At 35.7% G+C, this 26606-nt stretch overlaps 2 protein-coding genes across 2 annotated transcripts; one reads left to right on the forward strand and one right to left on the reverse strand.

Annotated features, from left to right (window-relative positions):
* Positions 1-8814: 8814 nt before the first annotated feature.
* On the forward strand, positions 8815-11437 carry krt15 (keratin 15). Its single transcript, XM_056468688.1, has 7 exons — positions 8815-9374; positions 9578-9660; positions 9753-9909; positions 9999-10160; positions 10270-10395; positions 10921-11141; positions 11221-11437. The coding sequence occupies exons 1-7, from the start codon at positions 8874-8876 to the stop codon at positions 11351-11353; spliced, it is 1383 nt and encodes a 460-aa protein (XP_056324663.1). The 5' UTR covers positions 8815-8873; the 3' UTR covers positions 11354-11437.
* A 1727-nt stretch (positions 11438-13164) lies between these two features.
* On the reverse strand, positions 13165-22939 carry krt98 (keratin 98). Its single transcript, XM_056468689.1, has 8 exons — positions 22604-22939; positions 20127-20209; positions 19885-20041; positions 16362-16520; positions 14268-14393; positions 13629-13846; positions 13493-13503; positions 13165-13377 (listed from the first exon to the last, which is right to left on the reverse strand). Exons 1-8 carry the CDS (start codon positions 22925-22927, stop codon positions 13280-13282), a joined length of 1176 nt encoding a protein of 391 aa, XP_056324664.1. The 5' UTR covers positions 22928-22939; the 3' UTR covers positions 13165-13279.
* Between the last annotated feature and the right edge of the window lie 3667 nt (positions 22940-26606).

A 26606-nucleotide genomic window follows, 5' to 3' on the forward strand; every position in this document is an offset into this window, starting at 1 on the left:
AGAGTTTCCAAGTGGATGATTCAGTCAGAAATGTGGCGGAGTCACTGATCTACAATAGATAATTAAATATACCGTTATATGTCTAATTATATATAGATCAGTGGGCGAAAATCAATGGAAATCAACTCTTGTGTGTTGTCAGTGACTCTTCAGTGGGGCTTTCCACATTATCATCAGTGTGCAGCATCCACTTGGATGACAGCAGCCACAGGACAATAGCACCAGTGCACGGCACCAGTCACCACACACCGCACATTGGTGGAGTGAAGAGAGTGATTAGAGCCAATTCGATGGATGAGGATGATTGGGAGGCCATGATGGGTAAGGGTCAATTGAGGGAATTTGGCCAGGACATCGGGGTTACACCCCTACGCTTTACGAGAAGTGCCATGGGATTTTTAATGAGCACAGAGAGTCAGGACCTCATTTTAATGTCCCATCTGATAGACGGCGCTCACTGACAGTATAGCATCCCCTTCACTTTACTGGGGCATTAAGACTCACACTGATTGCAGGTTGAGTGCCCTCTACTGGCCTCACTAACACCTCTTCCTGAGGTGAGTTAGTTGAGGTGGGTTAGTACCAGAAAACTGTCATTGTACATACACTGTCATTCGAAACTTAAACTTTAGAGAACTGAATTGGTTTTTCTTCTCTTGTAATAGCAATTCAAAGTAGCAAAACAAAGAGAAACTTCATAAAAGAACAATATATTGTTATATGTGCCTTTTACAAGGGCACCTCTCTGATCTAGTTGATGAGCCTCCAGTTTACAAAGTTCTTTACAGTCTATCCTGCTGTAAAAAATAGTAGTCGAAAACCTTTGGTGCTCGTGTCGATGTATATTTTGCATGGATGTCACACTGAGACCTCAGATATCAGCTCTCTGACAACAATGCTGACCGTGTTCATCTCATTTTGATCTGCACTATTTGCAGTGTGTTTCTGTATTTGCATGTGTTTTGAGAATTTGTGTGTGTGAGCATCAATAAATTTTTCAATTTGTTAGTCTTTTTCTATTTGCATGTGGTTTCTTAACTTGAAGCTAATTTGGGACTTCACATCCATGTTTGTTTGCTCCATAAATATCATACAGATACAGTTTTAACTATGCAATTCAAACCATTTTTTCTTTTGTTTTGTTCTATTTTACAATCTGTTCACAATTTTAATACATACAGCTATCATTTACTGTAATATAACTTCCTAATGTAACCTTACAACAACAGAAACTTAGAAAGAGCTTGGAGTTGTTTTAAGGGTATAATGTGTGAACCAAGAGGTCCAAGTACATGAATTCTTGCGGTATTAGATTTATTTCATATAGTAACTACAGTGCGTCTGTTTGTTTTTTGCTATTTTTTTACAGCAGGATAGACTGTAAAGAACCTTGTAAGCTGGAAGCCCATCAACTAGATCAGACAGGTGCCCTTGTAAAAAGCACATATAACAATATATTGTTCTTTTATGGAGTTTCTGTTTGTTTTGCTACTTTGAATGGCTATTACGAGAGAAGAAAAACCAGTTCAGTTCTCTAAAGTTTGAGTTTCGAATGACAGTATATGTACAACGATAGTTTTCATTATCTGTGTATAGCTTTGAAACAATGTATGTTTATGTAAGTTTAGTATATAAAAACAGAGGATGCAAATACTCTAACATCATTAAAACACTACCTTTAACTTTTTCTTACGGACCCTATGAATATTCTACTTCTATTTTAATTCTAATAGATTCTAGATATTTAACAAGTGTCACATTATAGGTTATAACTTCTTGTGTGTTAAATAACTTCTACAGTGTTAAATAAGATTACTTTTTGTGATTACAATTGCAGAGTCAGAATATGGAAAATGAAAAAGAATCTGATATGGTGATGTTGCTCTCTAAAATATGAAACAGAGCTGTGATTGTGCCACACCCTGTAATAAGAGGCTTCTGTTCACACATTCAGTAAGCAGATGAGATGAGCTAGAAGAACAGCCTCTATGAAAACGAAGTTTATTTAAGTATGCTGTTTGTATATTTAAAAATAAATATTAAAGTAAACTTAAAAAATAAGAAAGCACACTTTTAGTCTACATTTGAAGTAATTCTCAGAAATGTACTTTAGGTACATTATTCTTATTTATTTTGTTTGTTTGTTTTACAAAAGCTGCTTACAGTAAGTTTTCTAACTTTACTCAAGCTTATCCTAGTGAAATAATGTGCTAAGCACCTTTGGTGTATTCCAGCAAGCTTTTTTGGTTTTTGTTTTTAAAAGATGTCTATTAGATGTTTAACAGACGTCTAAACATAGTCGTCTTGGCTAAAACAAGACTACATTTGGGCTGTCAGTGAACATCTAATAGATGTCTAAGAATAGGTCAAACTAGACTAGTCATAAAATAAACAGAAACGAATGACTACACATATATAGTCTGTCTAATCTGTCTACTTGACGACTGGTCTAGTTTTGGGCTTTTCTTAGATGTCTATTAGATTTTCACTGACAAAGTTTAGTCTTGTTTTAGCCAAGCTGTCTATGTTTATTAAACACAAAATTGTTTGCTGGGATAACACTAGAAAGCTAGTAGTTAACAAACAGTACACTTGAAATTAAACTTGAAATATAACACGAGAAACTACTACTGCAGTTTACCAAGAGTTCACTAGGAACGTTAGCAGATTAGTAGTTGCAATGCAGTTAGTGTATCGGGATATAGCATTACTGTCCTGTCACAATAAGGGTGCAAACACTCCCAAAATACAGTAACTGTTACTGTAAAAAAAGACCTATTGCAGGATACAACTTGTAAACTAGAGATATACAAAAAAAAAATGTATTTCACAAGTGAATTGTTGCCATAAGTACTCAACAGTTCACTTGCAGTATTAATGAAAACTTAATTGTGCAGTACTTGTACTCTTAAAGTTTACTACTGTTAGACTTAGTACACTTAAAAGCAGTGATTTAAAGCAACAAATTACAAATACTCAAATTACTGTAATTGAGTAAGTTATCTAAGCAATTGTAATTTACTAAGTAGTTTTGTGTACTTTTACCTTCACTGGAGTATATTTTTAGTGCTGTATCTGTACTTTTACTCCATTATGTTGAAGTCACTACTTTATTTTTTCTTGTCTATGGGGATTGGCTAAGCAGAAAAATCAGTCCTGTGATTGTTGTCCAATATCGTACATAGAAAGCAATTTGCATCATACTGAACTACCTCAAGACATAGGTGATTTATAAAAGCATTTAAAGTGTCCAAAATCGTTTCATGCATAACCCAGAGACTGTTTAGATGCATGTCACTAATGAGAAGATGAAGGATGTTTACTGTATGATGACTGAAATCACCAAATGGCCCTTAACAATCACTAAATTCACTAAAGAATGTTATGTTCTTAGACACACATGCACAAATTGCATGTAAATGCTTCAACCTTTCACAATGTAATGCTCACAACTCACAACTCTTGACTACTTTTAAAAGGGCTACTTTTACTCATACTTTGAGTAATCTTTACAGCAGATACTTTTACTCCACTTTTACTCCACCAATAGTACTTATACTATTGGTACATATATATAGTTGAAGTCAGAATTATTAGCCCCTCGTTTATTTTTTCCCCAATTTCTGTTTAACGGAGAGAAGATTTTTTTTCAACACTTTTCTAAACATAATAGTTTTAATAACTCATTTCTAATAACTGATTTATTTTATCTTTGCCATGATGACAGTACATAATATTTTACTTGATATCTTTCAAGATACTTCTATACAGCTTAAAGTGACATTTAAAGGCTTAACTAGGTTACATAAATTAAATAGGCAGGTTAGGGTAATTAGGCAAGTTATTGTATAATGATAGTTTGTTCTGTAGACTATTGAAAAAAATATAGCTTAAAAATTTAAAACTGCATTTATTTTAGCCGAAATAAAACAAATAAGACTTTCTCCAAAAAAAGAAATTTTATCAGACATACTGTGAAAATTTCCTTGCTCTGTTAAACATCATTTGGGAAATATTTAAAAAAGAAAAATATTCAAAGGGGGGCTAATAATTATGATTTCAACTGTATATATATTGAATGTGCCTAATGTTGGAGCACATCCGATCATTTCTGGAAGCTTTTATTTATATAATTATTAACCCATGATTATTTATAAATATATTCTTATTATTTTTGAACACTTCTATAGTTATGCAGTGGCACAGAGTTAGATCTCTTTCTTGCCCACACAGAAACAGCAACGCATGTGTCATGACATCACTTCATTGCAGAGATGCTATTCGTTAAATGCCAACAAAGTAGAACACGGAAGCAGCTTGAAGCGGAAATTGTGAGTATGTCTGTGGTCTGGAGGAATTATAAAGTTGATGACGACAACACTGCTATAGCAAACTGTGAGATATGTAAACTTGGGATTGCCTGCCGGGTATTTGTTTTATATTAGATTTTTTTAATATTTACTGTTGCACTAAAGTCCAAAATTAAAGAATTGATGTTATTTATTACTTGATTGCTCAAATTTCCTCACAGAAGTGCTCTGTTTGTTAACGTGAATTAAATTAAAAATAAGGAACATCCTGAATCTCTTCTCTATTCTATTTTTTATATATTATAGAAGTATCAGATCGGATTTCGGTATGGGCAAATACTCAAAACTCTAAGGCAAAAAACCTGATTGGCACAACCCTAGAAAAATCTTCATCAGATAGAGAAAATGAGTTTATTTTTTTATAGTCCAATGAATATGCTTTAAAACAACACTTCATTTACTCTTTGTGTATTTTTGCAGACTTCATAAATCATGTCTTCAAACCTAAGCAAGAATATTAGGAAAACTTAGATATATTTGCTTTGCTGACACTTTATTAATTGGCTTTTTAACTGTGTTGGTTCCCTGAATAGACATTTCATGATCATTTATATTTCCTCTGCAATAAATAATAGGAGGTGAGAGGTAACACAAGATTTTATATTGCAATATTTTGTTAAGCATATGTACTTTGTTTTGTCACATTTGCAGTTCACCGCTTTTAACAGCAGTAAATTCCCCAGTGAAAGTAAAAGGCTACCTAAGACTAGAGAGATTAATAGATTAATGCCAGCATGGTGTGCTCACAAAAGCACACGCATAAATATGTCTTGTAAATCAATAAGCTGGCGGTCTTGTAGTAACAACGTGATCTTTTAATCTGGGTAAGACATTCATTGAATTTGCAATTAAAAATAAAGCAGGTAAGAGCTTGTTTGGAACCAACACATGGATCAGATCCATCTTGTCATTCAGTGTCTCACGGAGTTCACATCACTCTACACCTCCTAACCTCAGGCACATTCGCTCAGTTCAACTTGATGAATGAATTGATAGATACACTAGATCTGTGTATGATTCTCTTTGCACCATTGTTTTCATTTGATTGTGTAATGACAGCTAAACAAAAGTACAATGTAGCCTTTGTAAACCTGATCAAACTAGGAATTACACTACCGATGCCTGTTTCTTCATGCAGTGGCACTTCAATAACTGATGATGAAAATAAATCAATTCATCATGCTTTCTAAATTAAAATCTAAAGTAGTTAAATTCCAGAAGGACAAATCTGTTATAATTTACTCAGACTCCACTTATTCCAAGTTTCTTTCTGAACATAAAAACTATTTAGGAAAATGTTGCTATATAAATAGCTGATGCTCTTAACTGACTTGCATAGTAGGGAAAAATGACCATAGAAGTCAATGGTGACGAACAACTGGAAGTCAATAGCTATGTTTCCAAATTAGATTTATGTGTAAAACTGGAATACTGCATAAAACATTTGCGAATAAAGCACCATTTTCATCCAAAGCGTCAAAGAAAACAAAATTGTGTGATAAATTGGTGCCAAATATCAAAACTAAAAATGGAATTTGAATCCGCAGTGACTCTAAGAGGCTTGAGACCGCTCTTTGGAAGTGCAGATTGCTCAACACAGTTGGGAGGTAATGGAAGGTAATAATAGGGTAATAATAAATCCACTTTGATGACAGATTTTGGCTAAGCAATGTTAGAATGAGCAAAACAACATTTCAGATGTTGTACAATATGCTTGCTGAGCTGGTTTGTCCATAATGCCGTCCCATCACGCCCATTTTTGTTATCATAAACTTTTTAAACAAAATTAAATAAATTTCTTGATGTGCTTGCTGGAATTTATTCATGTGTTTCCATCTGAGTTTATGCACATTCTATCTTATCAGATAAAAAGTTTATTCAAATAAGTTTTTGATGCACATTTTCAAACTATATGTGCATCTGGTCATTTCTAGTAAGCATTTTGGTAACACTTTACAATATCAGTACATAAATAATGATGTGTTAATATGTAAACTAAACATTACTCACTCAACTAATGATGAGTTAATGCATGTGCTAATTATGAACTAACTTTAACTACAACATGACTCTCTTGACTTCATGTCTGAATAAGGACTACCTTAATTACATAATTGTTTGCTAATAATGTATTAATTAAGGATGAGTTAAAGGTAATGTGCCCCTCCAAGTAAAGTCATGACATAATTATACATTAACAGCTCATGAGTTCATGTTGGGTAAATTTAGCCTAAACTGGTTAATTAATACATTAATTAATAACATAAACAGTTGTTGTCATGCCATTTTCATCCACTTTTCCGGGGCCGGGTCGCGGGGCAGCAGTCTTCGGAGAGAACTCCAGACTTCCCTCTCCCCAGACACTTCCTTCAGCTCCTCCGAGGGGATCCCGAGGCGTTCCCAGGCCAGCAGAGAGACATAGTCCCTCCAACATGTCCTGGGTCTTTCCCGAGGCCTCCTCCTGGTGGGACATGCCTGGAACACCTCCCTAGGTGGGCGTCCTGGAGGCATCCGAAACAAATGCCCGAGCCACCTCAGCTGACTTCTCTTGATGTGGAGGAGCAGCAGCTCTACTTCGAGCTTCTTGAGCTCCAGTGTGCCATGGCCCGGACGAAAACCGCATTGTTCCTTCTGGATCCTAGGTTCAACTTAAATGTAAGTTGAACTGCTGATGTTGTCTAAACCGCTGATGAACAGTTTAAACACAGGAATTCATGAGTAGTTAAGGATGAGTTAATGATAATGTGCCCCTCCAAGTAAAGTCATTCATTCATTTTCTTGTCGGCTTAGTTCCTTTATTAAAGGGGGGGCACCACAGCGGAATGAAGCGCCAACTTATCCAACATGTTTTTACGCAGCGGATGCCCTTCCAGCCACAACCCATCTCTGGGAAACATCCACACACACTCATACACTGCGGACAATTTAGGCTACCCAATTCACCTGTACCGCATGTCTTTGGACTGTGGGAAAAACCAAAGCACCCAGAGGAAACCCACGCAAAAGTAGGGAGAACATGCAAACTCCACACAGAAACGCCAACTGATCCAGCCAAAGGGTCGAACCAACGACCTTCTTGCTTTGAGGCGACAGCACTACCTACTGCGCCACTGCGTCGCCCAAGTAAAGTCATGACGTAATTATACATTCCCAGCTCAGGAGTTCATGCTGGTTACATTTAGCTTAAACTTAAATGTTAATTAATACATGAATTACCACAAACATGAACAGTTTAATCACAGGAGTTCATGAGTAGTTAAGCATGAGTTAAGGGAGATGTGCCCCTCCAAGTAAAGTCATGACATGATTATACAATAACGGCTCATGAGTTCATGTTGGTTACATTTAGCTTAAACTTAAATGTTAATTAATACATTAATTATAACATGAACTAACAAGTAATTAAGGTAGCTGTTATTCACACATGAACGCTTGTGAATCTTGTTCTAGTCAAAGTTAGTTCATGATTAGTGCACGCCTTAACTCATCATTAATTCATAATAAAGTAATGTTTAGTTTACATATTAATACATCATTACTCATGTACTTTTATTGTAAAGTGTTATCAGCATTTTTAATGCAATATTACGAAATGCACAAAACAATAAGTGGATGCAAACATAGCCAATGATGACCAATCATTCTGGAAGTGAGCTACTCCTTTAAGCCCTCAGATGAAAGTTTCTAACAAATAAGAGAATTTCTGTTGCACACAGGAAAATTCTTCTGTGTTTCTAAGCGGTGAATCTGAGTCATGGCTCAGGCTCTCAGAAGAAAAAAAATGTTACGCAAGCTGTTAGTACCATGCACCATGCTTTAAGTCTCCAGATGCCTCTTGTCAAATGTAAAAGTTCACTTTGGAAAATGTTTCTCTCTCTTGCTATTTTTTTTTTGTTCTGTTCATGTTTGAAAAGACAAAGGGAGGTCTGTTTTGGGGAAGCTGGCTGCATTCCATGTGCAAGAGCCCATTTCACTGTGTGCTTTTAGCCTGCTGTTTATAAGTGTTTATCACATCCAGCTCTCCGTTGTCCTGGAGACACCGCTGGCAAGCGCAGGTCATCCTGTCAGCACATATGTTATGAAGTCAGTAACACAGCCAGCTGTAACACAAGATATTCTGTCGACATGCATGGGAAAATCAAGTCCTACAAATCAAAACAATCACATGTCCTATATGACAAATGTTGTCAAGTGATAAATGCATATTTTCAGATAACGCATGCATACATCATCTGTTTTGCACATATCCCTGGGCTATGAGCTCTTAAGAGTTCATTCCAACAATTCATGTCATTTTACCTGCCAGATCCTCTGCCTCTGGGTATGCATTGGGCGGAGAGTGAAGTTTTGTGTTCATATTCTCCCCTCACCCCCTCCTCCACATCTCCACCTCCACCCACCCCTTACCTCATCTCACAAACATATAAAAATCAATCAGCCTGGTCTGTGCACCGCATTCCCTCTCCCTCCAACAAAAAAGAATCTCTCCTCCGCACCGCAGCAATGACGTCCTTCAGCAGCCGTAGTTTTGTGTCCTCTGGAGGGGGCTTCGGTGGTGGCTCTCTGCGGGGTGCTTCTCTTGGAGGCATGTCTTCCTCTTCAATGATGGGTGGAGGTAGTCGTATCAGCGCCATGCGTTCTGGCAGTGTGTATGGGGGTGCAGGAGGCCGCGGGGTCCGTATCTCCAGTGCAGCTGGCGGTGGCGGAGGAGCAGGTTTTGGCTTTGGTGGAGGTGCTGGTGGTGGAGCAGGTTTCGGGTTCGGTGGTGGTGCCGGAGGAGGCTTTGGAGGAGGTGATATGGACCTCAACGTGACCGTCAATGAGAAAGCAACCATGCAGAACCTGAACGACCGTCTAGCAACTTACCTGGACAAGGTGCGCTCGCTGGAGAAGGCCAACGCAGATCTGGAGCTGAAGATCAGACAGTTTCTGGAGAGCAAAACCTCCCCTGCTGCAAGAGATTACTCTGCCTACCAGGCCACAATCAAGGACCTGCAGGACAAGGTAACTTTAAAACATCTCTTGCACAAGAAAGATATTGTTTTCATAGCTGCAGGATTATGGGTGTGGTCCTGTCCTCATTGCGTGTGTTTTTTTGTTTATGTTCATTGGTTGCATGTGACAAAAATATGACAATATTTGAATGTGTACTGCATGATCTAATATTTGGAAGCTTTGTTTAAAAAAAATCTCATCATCTCTGACAGATCCAAGATGCCACTCGTGTGAATGGAGGAGTCTACTTGTCTGTCGATAACGCAAAACTGGCTGCAGATGACTTTAGGACCAAGTAAATATACACTTACTGTGTTGAAAATTATTTTTGTGTCTCACAATGGAGGTAAATGTCACAGATAAACTGCTCTGTTTTGCTTCATTCAGGTATGAGAATGAGTTGACCATGCGTCAATCTGTGGAAGCAGACATTGCGGGGCTGAAGAGACTCCTGGATGAGCTGACGTTGGCGAGATCTGACCTGGAGATGCAGATTGAGGGCTTAAAGGAGGAGCTTATCTTCCTCAAGAAGAACCATGAGGAGGTAAAATCTCTCAGCTGAGAAGGTAGTCAAATGTAAGGCACTATAATTCTCAGAAGCATGTCATCCTAAAAGTCTATAAATTTCTATAGGAACTTGCAGCCATGCGCTCTCAGATGTCAGGATCAGTGAATGTAGAGGTGGATGCAGCTCCACAGGTAGATCTGAATCATGTGATGGCTGAGATCCGTGAGCAATATGAGGGTGTTGCTGCCAAAAACCAGCGTGACCTAGAGGCCTGGTTCCAAACCAAGGTAGATAAGGGCAAACAAATTTGTGTTCTTTGAACAAAACTGGAATCCGTTCTCTAAATTATGACCATAAGTGATGTTTGACTAATGTCTAAATGTTCTTTATTTGCAGTCAGAAACATTGACTAAGGAGGTTGCTGCCAGTACAGAGACTATTCAAGTGTCCAAAACCGAAATCACTGAGCTCAGACGCACCCTTCAAGGCCTGGAGATTGAATTACAGTCAGAACTCAGCAAAGTAAGTATGTGTGAGTGTGTTAGGAAACATCTCGAGTCAAGATGGTTTCCTTAAAACCACACCTGAAATAAACATTCTTAACCAGGGGTGTCCAAACTCGGTCCTGGAAGGCCGGAGTGCTGCTAAGTTTAGCTCCAACTTGCTTCAACATACCTGCCAGGAAGTTTCTAGTATATCTAGTAAGAGCTTGTTTGGCTGGCTCAGGTGTGTTTGATTAGGGTTTAAGCTAGTACACCGACCCTCCAGGACCAAATTTGGACACCCCTGTTGTAAACCATACTAAGAAAATTTGCAGGTCTTAGACTATTCAAACTGATCCCCCTTGTTTACGTGCATTTTTAAGTATCACATGAGAAACAAATTTTAAATAAAATTGAAGATAATCTTAATCAATTGACCTGATCAGAGCAGCAGTTCAATCTTAGACTGGTTTAAGTCTTGATTGAACTTGTACAACTTCCACCAAATATGTTCACTATCTCACACTACAATAACAAATACCTGCCACCTCCTTCTATTTTGTAGAAAGCATCTCTGGAGGGAACTCTTGCGGACACTGAAGGGCGATTCTCCAGGCAGCTGATGCACCTGCAGGCTCAAGTAACAAGTCTGGAGGAGCAGATTGTTCAGCTCAGAGCTGACATGGACAGACAGGGCCAGGAGTACAAAATGCTGCTGGATATCAAGACCCGACTGGAGATGGAGATTGCGGAGTACAGAAGACTGCTGGATGGGGGAGCAAGCAGGTAGGAGATGTTGGAAGATACATATTTATGTGAGTGTGCTTGTGCGGAACATACAATAACAGATTTTTTTTTTTTTCAGCATCATCAGTACTGGTGGAGGTGGTGGTGGTGGCGGCAGCAGCACCAGCAGCAGCTCTACCAAAAGCATCACTGTGAAAACCATCGTGGAAGATATTGTCGATGGACAAGTGGTCTCAAGTAGTAAAAAATAAACACCAAATCAAACACTGCTCTTCACCTGTCACACCAGTCTTTAGGGACTGATGTTGAGAATAAAATTAGTGATGGCACAAAAACATGGTTGTGGGTGTTTTTACTGCTTTAAGCCAGAATGAACATTCTTGATTCACATTTTAAATCTGAAAACTAATTTGTGATGCAGTCCATTTGACATATATAATGGTTGTCATTCAACAAAGAGGGGAAAAAAAGCTTTAAAAAGCTTTAAAAAAATTTATTTATTGACTATTTACTCAACAATCAAGTGGTTTCTGACCTTTATTTTCTGTTGAATATGTTATTGTGAAAAATGTTAGAAACTTCTAACCATTGACTTTCCCAGTAGGATAAACAAAAACTATGGAAGTCAATGGTTTTCAGCAATTTTCAAAATATCTTCTTTGGTGTTCCACAGAAGAAACCTAACCCTCTACTGTATGCATTATGATAAATCCATAAAATAAATATTTGACTGTTTTCTTAGAAAGGCTTAACTTGAAGTGTTGTAAAAAAAAGTTTTTGAATTTTTTTAAGGTACTTTATGATATGTTGCCATATGGCAACGATGTCCAACAATGGATCTAACTTAGAAATTTCTAATTTAGAACTTTTCTTATAATTATTAATTTTGTTGTTCGAAATGATTTAATTGGTGTTGCAGTATTATAGGCTTTAACACAGAACTTATAAATAACACCTTATACATACTTTCCAACAACTGATTTTCCAACAGCTTTCATTTATTCCATTCATTTTGCTGAATAGTATTGAAAGCAAACATAATATTGTATTATCATGTATACAACATACAGTAGGTATAAATATTTTCTCCAATAAATATTAGAACATGTAAATAAGTCTAATATATCCAGATGCACCAGAATAATCTAGGTTAGCTAAGAATATTTATATATTATTCTACTACGCCTGTCTTATACGCCTCTGAGCTAACGTACCGGAACTGTCTGCATCACTGCTCTCAAATGTCCAATCTACATCATTCTCATGGTCACTAAAACCCATCTCATCCTCACTTTCATCTGCAGGAAGAGCCAGTTTTGTCCTTTTTTTCTTTCACTTACCATAGAACATGGTGGTCCTAATACACTATCTAATTAAAAGTATTGCCATTAAAATTAGATTTTATCCATGATGCAAATGTCATTATCATACAAGTAATCAACATTATATTACTAGCATTCATGTTGTTATTGTTACAACTTAAAAGATCACAGTTGACCATGCTAGCTAGCTAAGCTATTGCAATATTGCACATTCCACTGTTGTACAGTGTTGCCATTTGGCAACACATACATTTGATCGATCTACAAAAAACTAATTTGATAAAAACTTTTCTGAGTTGTGAATGTCATCATGACTTACTGGAGGTGATGTTTCAGATTTTTTTTGTGGATCTGACATAATTTGATCCTTTTTTTGTTATTGACGTTTACATTTGCATTCGGCAACTACTCACAATAAATGCCAGTCTGTCAGAAATCGCGCCACAGAAAAACACAGCATGTCATGTGACAACCAATTCACATCATCAGCTACACTAAGGTCTTCTCTTCCCAACAAAAAAAATTCTGTTGGTCTTAAAGAAACAGTGGCAGAGAAATGAATGTAAGTATCATGTTGCCATATGGCAACACCATGCAGTAGAGGGCTGAACAGGTTTGTGACAAATGAAGACTGAGTAAATGATGACACAATGTTCAGTTCTGGGTGAACTTTGCCTTTAAAATCACATACGACAAAAAAAAAAAAAAAAAAAAAAAAAAAAATCACATTCAGATAATAATTAATCATAATCATTTATTTCATTATCATAATATACATATGTCCTGAACAGAAAGTATTTAGTAATATATATGATGTCCTCATTTGAACTGCATATTTGAGAAGATTAGTCTAGATTAGTCATCAAGTTCATGAACATCCACAGTCTCGCTGCTCTCCACAATCCTCCCATCCACAATGGTTTCCATCACTGTGATGGTTTTGGTCAGGATTTCTAAAAGCAGACAATGAGAAAATGTTTAACAGCAGTGCACTCCAATGCTTCAAAGTCATATAATGCATTAATACCTTGTTTATCATTGTTTTACTTACTATAGATATTCACTTACTGTGGTTTTCACTGAAAAACAGACAGTGAGAGAGCTAGCGTCAGTAAAGCATTTATGAACCATGTCTTTCTTCAAAAGTCAGCATCCACTAAATCTAAATCATGAGAATATTATGAATGAATATCACAGTCATCACCTCTTTTCTCCATCCAGCAGTCTCCTGTATTCTGCAATCTCACGTTCCAGTCTGGTCTTTACATCCAGCAGTGTTTCATACTTTTCTTTGTTGTTAGCAATGTTAGCGTGAAATTGGCTAAGCTGGTCCTCCAGATAGGAAACAGTGGCCTGAAGCCCAGCCAAGTGATTCCCATAGCGGGCCTCTGTGTCCTCTAGTTCCCCATCGAGGTTTGATTTCTGTAAATAGGCATTTTATATACATACATATATGTAGATTAATTACAAAAATGAATAATTTGTAATTTACAGAGCAAAATTGTCACACAGTGTTGTTTAATGTTACTTGGTGCAACTGTTGTGTAAAACCAGACATTTTTGTAGACACTATCTCCTGTTTAAACAGTCTATCTCTTGTCCTTCCAAATGAGTAAGCAAAGGAAATTACAGCACACTTCCCCTGACTGCTGTAAAGCTGGCGAAGTTCTGGTTGGCGAACTAAAAGGGGTGAGGCTGGAACTCATGGACATTTGAAACAGCCTGGCACAACGTGCTCTGCCTAGACATGTTGCCACAGACTTGGAAACCATGCTGCATTTCTTCTTCTTCTTCTTTTTTGTAATAAAGCCAATTGTGTATTTGTAAGTGTGTGCAGGTTTACCATGCTCTGATGGGTTTGCAGTTCAATCTGCAGTCTTTGTAAGGTGCTTGTCAAGTCCTTTATCTCAGTTTTACTGTCCTGAAGATCTTCATTATGATTGACCACATCCTGTTGCATTTGGGCATTCTGTAGTTAATAATAAAAATATTAAAATTATAAAACAACTACAGTTGCAATCAGAATTATTAAACGCCCTGACTTATTAGCCCCCCCTGTAATTTTTTTTCCCCAATTTCTGTTAAATGGAGAGAAGATTTTTTTCAACAGATTTCTAAACATAATGGTTTTAATAACTAATTTCTAATAACTGATTTATTTTATCTTTGACATGATGACAGTAAACAATTTTTTACTAGCTATTTTTCAAGACATTTCTCTACAGCTTAAAGTGACATTTAAAGGTTTAACTAGGTAATTAGGTTAACTAGGCAGGTTAGGGTAATTAGGCAAGTTATTGTATGTTGATAGTTTGTTCTGTAGACTATCGAAAAAAAGATAGCTTAAAGGGGCTAATAATATTGACTTTAAAATGTTTTAAAAACTGCTTTTATTCTAGCCAAAATAAAACAAATAAGACTTTCTCCAGAAGAAAAGATATTATCAGACACACTGTGAAAATTTCCCTGCTCTGTTAAACATCATTTGGAATATATATATATATATATATATATATAATTTCAATATATATATATATATAAGATATATATAAATTCAAAGGTGGGCTAATATTTCTGACTTCAACTGTATAATAACATGTGCACTGCATTCCACTCACTGCAAAAAATGCTTTTCTTACTTAAAGTTTTTGTCTGGTTTTTAGTCCATACATGTAAAAATTCTTAAATCAAGAAGCATTTTTTAGTCATTTTGTCTTGTTTTAAAAAATAATAAGTAAAAATGTATTTCTTACTTAGAGTTTTTGTTTTATTTAGTCCAAATATCTGACAATTCTTAAATCAAGAAGCATTTAAGCATTTTCTGGACAAGCAAAATTTTTCTGAAATAATAAATCAAAATTAATTGAGTTTTTACTTAAAACAAGCAAAATAATCCACCAATGGGTAAGCAAAATAGTCTTATTTCAAAGGGAAAACAAGATTATTTTGCTTAACCCACTGGCAGGTTATTTTGCTTGTTTTAAGTAAAAACTCAATTAATTTTGATTTATTATTTCAGAAAATTTTTGCTTGTCCAGAAAATGCTTAAATGCTTCTTGATTTAAGAATTGTCAGATATTTGGACTAAATAAAACAAAAACTCTAAGTAACAAATACATTTTGCAGGCCTATAAAATCCTTTAATTCTATTAATCATGGATGAGTGACTAAATCTATGGGATTAAGTTAAAAACTCAAATGCATCAAATCTGTTATTTTCACACCTGTAGGTTAACAGACTTATGTAAAATAATGGCTATTAAACTTATATTTAACGGAAAAAGTATGGAATTTATAGAGGGAAAACAGTGTGAAAATAAAATAGTTTTGGGTTGACTTTTCCAATAAAAAACTAAATAAAAACTTACATCAACCTTTTTAATGTATATTTATTTTATATAAACAAAAAAATTGTCTTTGAAACTAGACCCTTCTCACTATAAATGTATTATTCATTTATTGCCTTTTCTTACTAAATTTTACCTTAAATTTTCACAAAAAAACCCCACTTTTTTATTCTCAGAATAGATTGTGATACGTATGTGATTTCTACGAAATGTTCATAATTCTATTGCATGTTAAGAGTTTTTTTATGGGGTACGTGTTATATATGTACATTATATGCTGTGATTTAAATTATTTGACCCTCTTTGTTCATGATGTATTTTTTTTGTAAAAGTGTTCTTTCTTTGCATTATAAGAATAAAAAACTGTCACACCAGTATAACCATAGTTTTTACCATAAACACCATGGTTAAATTGTACATTTAATTATCAGTGGTTCATTTGTGGTTGCCATGGTTTAATTACAAACTTTTTGCAGTAGCAGTAGTAAAACCAAATAGTAGTAGTAAATAGTAGTAAATAGTAGTAAGTAGTAGTAAAAAATTCTCAATCTAGTTGAGTGCAAGAGTTTTTTTTTTTTTTTTTACTTCACCTTGCTCTCATACCAGGACTGCAGCTCTTCACGTTTTTTCTGAGTCACAGTCTCATAGTGTTGGCGGATCTCATCAATGGCCTGATTCAGATCCATAGAGGGCGCTGCGTCCACAGAGACATTCACCTGACCGCCAGTTTCAATAGTCAAGGTGATCTTCTGTAAAAGCACAAAAGTGTGTGATCTGGCACAGACACTGAGATGGATTGTAATATGATGCAGACATGGTACTAATGTTCTATCTGTAGATTAAAATCAATTTGAAAAGCCATGGGAGTGGTGGGATGAGCTAGTCTTTTAATCCCAAACATGTTTGAACAATTTCAGAAGAGTGAAATCTAATCTTCACTTCAAGTGAGAGTTTAAATGAATAGTTCACCCAATTTCTGTCATCATTCACTAGCCCTTCACTTGTTTTGATTCTTTCTTCTAACCTTTGAAAAATGATACCATTGAATTTCATAGTATTTGTTTTTCCTACTATGGAAGTCAATGGTTACAAGATTTAATTTATCCTCAAAATATCTTCTTTATGTTCAACAGAAGTAAAAAACTTATAAAGGTTTGGAACCGTTGAAGGAGAGTAAATAGTGAGTAAATTTTCATTTTTGGGTAAACTATCCCTTTAAGTGAAATTTTACTTTGTAACTTCGATTTTATAGAAGAATTTCACCCATTGCCAATTTAATCAAGCTTTTTAGTTTTATATGTGTGTGTGTGACTAATTTTGTTTGTACATGAATGATGGATGACCTTTTGTAGACCCATGAAGCTCAAGTGATAATACTGTTTAGTTTAAAATGACGTAATGGAACGGAAATCCCCAGCAGAGCAGCAGCAGCAGAACCAAAGGAAAAGGGAAAATCGAAGGAAGGAAGAAACACTCTTAATGACCCTGTGTGTGTTTTACTGGTGTGGAAACTCTTATCTCTGAAAAGGACAGAATGGGCCGCTATAGTAACTTAACCTTAACCAATCTGTCTTTCAGATGTTTTTACAAGGGGAGAAAAACAGATTTTCTTTCCATCTTAGGTTTAGAGAAATACTCTCATACAAAAGATTAGTATCATGACTTTTTTTAAAGCAATTTTAAATTTTTAAGCAAGGATTGAACTAATGCTGAATTACTTAATTGCTTATTTCTATAAGAAACTTATTACGAGGTTTGTTGAGATCAAATCTTTTTTTTAATGCAAAGTTCCATATAATTCATTCATGTTGTCCCAACACAAAAATGATTAAGTTAATTTACCAAACTAAAGTGGATTGAACATAAAACAATTTAGCTGCCCCCCCCCCCAAAAAAAAAAAAAAAACTCAAGAATTGTGTTATTTCAGCTCTTTTTAAATAGTATTAGTAATAATAGTAGATAGTTTTAACAAGCAGCTAAATCATTTTTTGAGTGTATGTGAGTATTAAAACAACAAAAAATCATTTGAACTGTTGTGAAGGCCTCCTTACCCTCTTATATCAGTGCTTTAGCAGCATGCACAGAAATCTAAAAGTATCAGCTTTGTAGATTAAGTGCTGCTGTTACAGTATATATGAGGTATTATTGTACTTGGATATCAGTTACAGGCCTGTAATTTCCGGAGGATTTGTCCTGTGTTCAGTGTGTACCAGGGTGTGTTTCTGTCTGTTTGTTGGAAGGCTGGCATTTAAGGAGGGCTCACTTTAAGAGAAGAACCATAACTTTACTTTTGAGTTAAATGGATATTTCAGAGAGTATAAACTCCCTCTGAGCAGTACTGCTATCTGTAGTGTGTTGTCTATGGGAACTAATTTCGTCATGACAAAGCAACTGGATGTCACTTTACATGAGTAGAAAGTCACAGGCCAGCCTTGTGCAACTTTGTATCCCCATGTTGAATCTTTCATGGATCATGAAAGGTAATGTAGTATCTCAAAAACATTATTCAAAATGGCCATTTGTAGATGGTAAAAGTAATTAGGATAATTATGATAGATAAGTAACTTGCTAGGCACAAATCAATCATAAAACAATCTTTAAGAGCAAAAAATATGTTTTTCATTTCTTTCAAAAAAATAAAAAAATAAATAAATATGCTGCAAATACATTAACATAAAAAAAATACATTTGTGCCCTTTTGGTATTTAAAAAAAAACAACTTACTTAATACTTAATACTTAATATGCATTTGCGCACATTTCCTAAGAAAATACTTTAACAGAAATTTAAGATCCTTTAAGAAAATCTTTATTTGGAGTCTAAAACTTTAAAGAAGCGAAGAACATCTCAGCGTCATTTGTAAAGTTGTAAATAAGTTACATTTATGCTACTCTGTTCTGTAAGCTATTTCTGAATTCATTTCTTCTAAATTACACTGTTAAACATATTTTCATCTTAAACATACACTAAAACATATTTTAAAAAAAATATTTAGTATGTGAAAGTTAAAATAATTTCTTTATTTCAAATATATATTATATTGACCCTCACAGTTACAAAATATTATATATAATAGCACACAGTTGAAGTGAAAATTATTAACTTTCCTGTAAAGGCTATTCTTTTAAAAAATATTTGCCAGCTGATGTTTAAAAGTGACATTTATTCAATAATATTCACACAAAAGTGCTAAAATCTCATTTCTAACAACTAATTTATTTTGTCTTTGCCATGATGATAGTATATAATGTTTTCTAGTTATTTTGATACTTGTTACATGTGATTAAAGTGTAATTAAAATGCTTAACTAGGTTAATTAAATTAAGCAAGTTAGCTTAACTAGGAAAGTTTTTAGACTGTTCTGCAGCCAACTGGAATCTTTTTTTATTTTTAAAGGGGTTAACAATATTGACCTTAAATACATTTTTTTAAAGGAGTTAACAATATTGACTTTAAATATTGATCCCCCCCTAGCCAAACTATAACAAACCATTTTTTTTAGAAGAAATAATATTATAGGAAATACTGTGCAAATTTCCTTGATATGTTAACATTATATTCGAAAAAATAATTCAAATTTCAAAGGATGGCTTATTATTTTGCCTTTAATTCTATATTTGAAATATATTTTAGTCAGGAAAAAAAAAATTATATAATAAAAAGTAGGAAAACTTGTTAGTTTTAATGTAATGGAAAGAAAGACACAAAAAATGCTTTGTTGACACACAAATCACCAGCCTTTAGTTTCAACCACATCACCAAACCACTTCGCCATGGTGATATTTACTGTATACAGTGCAGTGGAAATCTTTCCGTCTTTGGACTTACATAACAACTTTGTGTAAAACAGGAATCAATTTGTGGGTGGAATATCTGAATGACCGTGCTCATATCCAATGCCATGAATAGAAATTCTGTCATGGTAATATAAGGGCTAGAATTTTCTTTTTAAAGAGTACATAATACACACTGTTGATCTAAATGCCAGTCAAGTGAGTTCTGTCCAATTGGATGAAATTAAAAAAGAGTTTTTACAATGAGAGCCATAAAGCCCCTCTGATGTTTCTTCACAGATGCAGGTTAAGATGAGAAATATGTGTGATATATCGTACCTCCTTGTGGTTTTTCTTCAGTATGATGAATTCCTCTTTCAGAGCCTCAATCTCCAACTCCAGATCCGAACGCCTCAAACTAAAGTCATCCAGGATTTTCCTCAGATTGCCAGTGTCAGCTTCAATTTCCCGACGCATGGCTAGTTCATTGTCATACCTGAGAATGATGATGGTTCAAAAATGTATTTACCAATTAATGATTAGTTAAATCACTTGCAAGAAATGAATTTTCAGTTTCTCACTTTCGTTTGAAGTCATCAGCAGCCAGTTTAGCATTATCCACTTCCAGGATGAGTTTGGCATTGTCTTGGGAAAGTGTGTTAAACTGCCAGGTAAAATATAAATATAATAAAAGGATATGATACTTGCGGCCTAATACATATGATTCCACATACACTAAACAGCAGGTGCCAAGGACCTGTCAGTCTTTTTGGGAGTTTACAGAAAATATGCCCCGCAACATTGAATTCCAAATGACTTGTTTTATTGCGCAACAAAATCTCTGGCACCTAGAGTATTTTTATTTTTAGAGCTGTTTTTTTTTTTGGTGTCTGTGGAATTCAGCACAGCCACAAACCTGATAAAATCTTGTTCAGTCTGTTTCTAAACATGTTTACCAAGTAAAAAAATACTCTATGTACTTGATAAGCTACTACGTTTGCTTTATAGTTTTAGTCATACTAAGCATATAATGCAGTATGTATTTTATATATTGTGCTGTACTCTTAAAAATATAGGATTAATTGGCATTTTTTAAAGCACAAAGTGAATTTCTTAAAATCTAAAGGTTCCTTAGATTATAAAAATGTTATTTTAAAACCTCTCCAATGTAATGTTCTTCGAGGAGTGTTGATGCTGACACTACCTTATACACTACCTGACAAAAGTCCTAGTTTTAGGAAAACAAATGATAACTTAGTTGATTATTTGGTATCAGAAGTGGCTTATATGAAAGGCAAAGGCCTCTAGATAACACTGATTTTAACAAAATAAAATAATGATCATGCATTGATTTTTAATTTTTTAATTAGTACAGTAAGGTCTGACTTTGCTTAGACAAAAGTCTTGTCATTTAACAGAAATAATGTACAGTATAGAATATAAAGACATGCTGCAGTGGAAATAAAAATAATATTATGTCTGACTCCCATGAGCTTGGATGACTGAATCCACACATCTCTGCAATGATTCAAATAACTTATTAATAAATCTGGAACGGCAAAGAAAGCGTTCTTGCAGGACTTCCAGAACTCATCAAGATTCTTTGGATTCATCTTCAATGCCTCCTCCTTCATCTTACCCCATAAATGTTCATGTATTGAGACTGAGCTGGCCAATCCTGGAGCACCTTGACCTTCTTTGCTTTCAGGAACTTTGGTGTAGAGGCTGAAGTATGAGAAGAGCGCTATCCTGCTAAAGAATTTTCCCTCTCTTGGGGTTTGTAATGTAACAGGCAGCACAAATGTCTTGATACCTCAAGCTGTTGATGTTGCCATAACCTCTGTAAATCTCTCACACACCCCCATGCAGAATGTAACCCCAAACCATGATTTTTCCTTCACCAAACTTGACTGATTTCCGTGAGAATCTTGGGTCTATGGGGGTTCCATTGGGTCTTCTGCAGTATTTGTGATGATCTGGATGCAGTTCAACAGATGATTCATCAGAAAAATCGACCTTCTGCCACTTTTCCAAATGATCAACTATTCTCTTACAACTGTGATCGACGATAATACTTTTGTCAGGTTGTGTATATATACACACAACAATTCTTTCTGGTTTTCAAATCTGATTGGCTATAAGTATTCTTCAAGTATCAGCACTGATCAGCCCAAAATCTGATGGGTAGCATATTGCGTCATCAAAATGTGCTACCTACTTTCTGAATGTGAGGTAGGACAATCTGACAAGATAGGACAAATTGAGAGAACACGGCCCTGGCCTAGTTGGAAGAGGTGGGCGAAGGCATGGTTCTGTTGACTTCGCCTGAGCACAAAACTGAAGAAACAACGTCACATTTAAGGACTGTTTCATGTTGATTTATTACTCATTCTTAATTTCAATTTATCTATAAACGGTCATAGATTATCAAATATGCTGCACTTCAGCTGCCAACTTCAGCAAACCTTCTAATATGTGCAGCAGATGACTTTTTATGAAAGCCGTGTGTCACTGCACCCTGAACGACTCAAAATAATGCAAAACAATGTAACTAAAGCAATTTCCATTGTTCTGAGCTAGAGCGCTTCCATTCCTGTTTAACTAAACAGTCACATCATCAATGACGTAAGCCTCCTTGGGCTCGGAAGGTACAAATGCAGGGTGAGTGTAGGCCATCGGGGTAAAAGGAAGATGAGGGGAACAATTTAGCTCGGGCTCGATTCAAGAAAACTGCCTAGTGTCAGTACACCCTTATTGTCTCTGTAGTTGTTATATGTGAAATATTATTAACTTTGGTACAACTAAAGGCAATATTTGGTTACAATATATATAAGATATCATTTACTACATAATAATTCATTGTTTGCTTTGCTTGACTTTTATAAAGAGTCTGTGGATGTGGCAAAGTAAACATACAAAATAAAGACATTACAGAGCATTGAAATAAGTAAAACAATTGTTCTAAAGTGAGGTTTTTGAATTAGCAATGGCTTTAGCTGTTTAGATGGTCAGTTGCAGATATGAATGCATTGTGGAAGAAAGTTCTATAAGAACTCACCTCATTCCTCAGGTCCTGGATGGTGTCCTGGAAGTTTGTGTGGTCGAATGTGACATCATCGTGACTATCATACCAGTCACTGATCTTTTGCTCCAGCTCAGCATTGGCCTTCTCCAGTGAGCGTACCTTCTCCAAGTAGGAGGCCAGACGAGTATTCAGATTCTGCATGGTGGCCTTCTTATCAGCAGATAAGTCTAAGCCATCAACCAGATTGAAGCCTCTTGGAGAAGAATTAAGAAATCTGGTGGGGCACGAGATTCGGGTTCCCCGACCACCAGCTCCTCCATACACGCTGAGAGTTTTGGAGTTAGAAGTGAAAGACATGGTTTTGTCCTGGTCAAACTGAAACGCCAAAGTGGGAGACAAGTAAAAGACTCAAGCGCTTGTCTGTGACTTTGTCAGATTTTTTAAATCTTTAAATACCTGCCAGTCTTTGGGGGAGAGGAGTGAACATTTTGTTTCCTAGGAACAGGTGGGTATGAACGTTTGTCCATCAGAACCCGACTAGCAACATTTTTATGCTCTTTGCAATCAAACTGTGACATTTCATGCCCTGGACTGAATTATCAAGAATTCTTATCATCGCATTTTTATTTATCGGAAAATCAAATGCTTCTCTAAAACAAACACACCCAGGTGTAGGACTCAGTCAAATGTCTTGTTGTGCGTCAACAAATTAGATATCTGTTGTGGCCTAGAGAATCAGTGAAGGATTTTTACTTGAATTATGTCCTGTAAACAACAATGGCATCTTCTTTTGACATCTATTTTCAAAGTAAATAATTCAGTAGAAAAATTATAAATATTCTCTCCTAGTATTTTCTGTTAAATTTACAGACATTTCTGTCAAAATTTGATCAAAACACAATACAATGTGCAATTCAAAACACATCTAAGCAAAAACACAAACCGGCAACTTTATTAGGTACACCTTACTAGTACTGGGTTGGACCCTCTTTTGCCTTCAGAACTACCTTGATACTTTGTGGCATAGATTTAAGAAGATACTGGAAGTATTCCTTGGAGAATTTGGTCCATATTGACATGATAGCATCATACAGTTGCGCCAGATTTGTCAGTTGCACATTCATGAAGCAACTCTCCCGTTCCACATCCCAAAGGTACTCTACTGGATTGAGATCTGGTGACTGTGGAGGCCATTTGAGTACATTGAACTCATTATCATGTTCAAGAATCCAGTCTGAGATGATTCGTGCATTAGTAGCCATCAGAAGATGGGTACACTGTGATCATAAAGGGATGGACATGGCCAGCAACAATACTCAGACAGGCTGTGGTATTGACACGATTCTCAGTTGGTACTAATGGACCCAAAGTATACCAAGAAAATATCCACCACACCATTACACCACCAGCAGCAGCCTGAACCGCTGATACAAGGCAGGATGGATTCATGCTTTCATGTTGTTGACACCAAATTCTGACCCTACCATCCAAATGTCACAGCAGAAATCGAGACTCATCAGACCAGGCAACATTTTTCTAATCGTCTATGTCTATGTCGTCTATTCCAATCCTCTTTTGGTGAGCCTGTGTGAATTGTAGCCCCAGTTACCTGTTCTTAGCTGACAGGAGTGGCACCCGTTGTGGTTTTCTGCTGCTGTAGCCCATCTGCCCTCAAGGTTCGATGTGTTGTGCATTCAGAGATCCTCTTCTGCATACCTTGGTTGTAACGAGTGGTTATGTGAGTTACCGCTGCCTTTCTAACAGCTCAAACCAGTCTGGCCATACTCCTCTGACCTCTGGCAACAAGGCATTTGTGCCCACAAAACTGCCGTTCACTGAATATTTTTTCTTTTTTGGACTGTTCTCTGTAAACTCTAGAGATAGATCAGCAGTTTCTGAAATACTCAGACCAGGCCGTATGGTACCAACAAAGTCACTTAAGTCACCTGTCTTCCCTATTCTGATGCTTGGTTTAAACTGCAGCAGATTGTCTTGACCATGTCTACATGCCTAAATGCATTGAGTTGCTGCCATGTGATTGGTTAATTAGAAATTTGCATTAACGAGCTGTTGGACAGTTGTACCTAATAAAGTTTCAGGTTAGTGTATAGGCTGTGTTTTTATGAACATCTTAAGAGCATAGAGCTGTGAATGCCACATGGCATAAAAACATGGTTTCAGTTACCAAAGTAAGCCTTTATTACAACATATGACATATCCTTGATGTGACAAGTTTTATGTGAAAGAAATACCTGAACAACTGACACTAGTAGGTAAACAAGTTTGTGTATTTCTAATGAGGGTGTGTGAAATGTCTTTCACACCAGAAGTTCACTATGTTCCATATGATAACAACAAACTAATTTTCTTCTCATGTAACATGCTCATCAGTTTATTCTAGCCTCTGTTATTTTGTTTTCTTTAAAACATGGGAAATGTGTATTTTTAATTCTACATAAATTTACAATCTCAATTGATTTGTAAAACCACTTCCTGTCTTTTAATCTGAAAATAAAACTAAACATTAAAAATGCTTTTTGCAAGGTTGGTTGTACCTCAGAATGCAGCTTTTCCAGATTTATCATCTCATCTTGACGTATTTTTTTTTTAGGTCTCATGTTGCAAGAGCTCGAGAATATTTTTATGAGAGAGTAAACAGATACGATTTAGATGATTGAAAAGATTAGACTTATTAGAAGCTGTAACCTGGGCTTGGCACTGTTAGATATAAGTTAAACGGATAACTGGAAAAGTGAAATGCAAGAGATTTGCGGTTTTTCAAACACATCCAAGGACGATACCTGACACTCAGCTAAGAAAACCATAGGACGCTCAACAAGAAACAGCACTGCAACTTAAACAGTAACTATGACAACAAACAAAACTAAGGAAACAGAAACAAAGCACTGAAAAATAAAGCAATGCAAACTGAATTGCTTAAATGTAGCATAAAGGCTTTGTCTGGATATGCACACTTCATAGGTACTCATTTTCAATACGTACATAGTTTGAAAATCCAAAAAAATATTTAATCTCTATGTATGAAAATGAGAATGAATTCCAAGCATACGCAATAACATCCATCACTATCATGTCACCTTCCAGTGTCAGTTGTGTTGCTTCTACTGTCTTTGAGAAATCCATTGTGTGTACAATTCAGTAATAGGTCATCTGGGTACTAATTGCCTGTGAAACTAACATTATCATTTTGTCATGTAGGTCTACTGTTTTTTACACTCCACCATTTGCAGCTGTCCATGACATTCATCACACACAAAAAAGGATTTCATATGACATGATTATGTTCACACATAATGTAGCACAAATTTGATTTTGATTTCTTTTTGCTCACATGTGACTTCGATCTGTTTTTGTCATGACAGTGTGAACAAGCTATGAATATAATCTTTTTAATTCTGATTTGTGCCACTTTCCTATGTGGTTGAAAATCTGAAACAGTATGTACTGTCACATTAGTACTTTAAAGTTCTATAAACACACAGTTGTCTGTAAAAATGGGCATAATAATCATCATAAACATAATATGACAACGTGCTTTATTCTTATGTTAACCAATATGCACATCTTAACTATACTATACTATTTTAATTTTTTTTTACATTGTTGTAAGCCCGTTTTGGAGCTCAAAAGGCCAGGATACGTTCACTTTTTATGTATGAAGAAACCATATACTGTAGCAGCTGTTTCAGCTGGTAGACTCTTCAAAACAAAAGTTTATTACGCTTCCAACTTTATTTAACAAATAATACTGGGTTGTTTCAAGCCAAATTTGGGTAAAATAAGGACAAACTCAATTATTGGGTTAAAATAACCCAACTGGGTTTCTCCTATTCTTTTTATATTATATACAAATGATTGTCAGAGTATACAGGAAAATAGGTACTTGGTTAAATATGCAGATGATTCAGTGCTTTTATCCTTGCTTTCCCATTCAGACCAGGAATATGGTCCAGTCTTGCATAATTTTATCTCATAATACAATAAAATGTGACTAGACCTGAATGTGTCAAAAACC

Source organism: Danio aesculapii, chromosome 11, assembly GCF_903798145.1.
Source record: "Danio aesculapii chromosome 11, fDanAes4.1, whole genome shotgun sequence".
NCBI classification, from domain to species: Eukaryota; Metazoa; Chordata; class Actinopteri; order Cypriniformes; family Danionidae; genus Danio; species Danio aesculapii.

Bases quoted from the DNA above. Each gene is read 5' to 3' on its own strand.
- krt15 (XM_056468688.1), top strand. From the start codon at position 8,874: ATGACGTCCTTCAGCAGCCGTAGTTTTGTGTCCTCTGGAGGGGGCTTC. The intron at 9,661-9,752 runs GTAAATATACAC...TGCTTCATTCAG, and splicing joins GCAGATGACTTTAGGACCAA to GTATGAGAATGAGTTGACCA. The intron at 10,161-10,269 runs GTAGATAAGGGC...CTTTATTTGCAG, and splicing joins AGGCCTGGTTCCAAACCAAG to TCAGAAACATTGACTAAGGA.
- krt98 (XM_056468689.1), bottom strand. From the start codon at position 22,927: ATGTCTTTCACTTCTAACTCCAAAACTCTCAGCGTGTATGGAGGAGCT. The intron at 16,521-19,884 runs GTACGATATATC...GTGCTTTTACAG, and splicing joins TGAAGAAAAACCACAAGGAG to AAGATCACCTTGACTATTGA. The intron at 14,394-16,361 runs GTGAAGTAAAAA...TATTAACTACAG, and splicing joins AGTCCTGGTATGAGAGCAAG to AATGCCCAAATGCAACAGGA.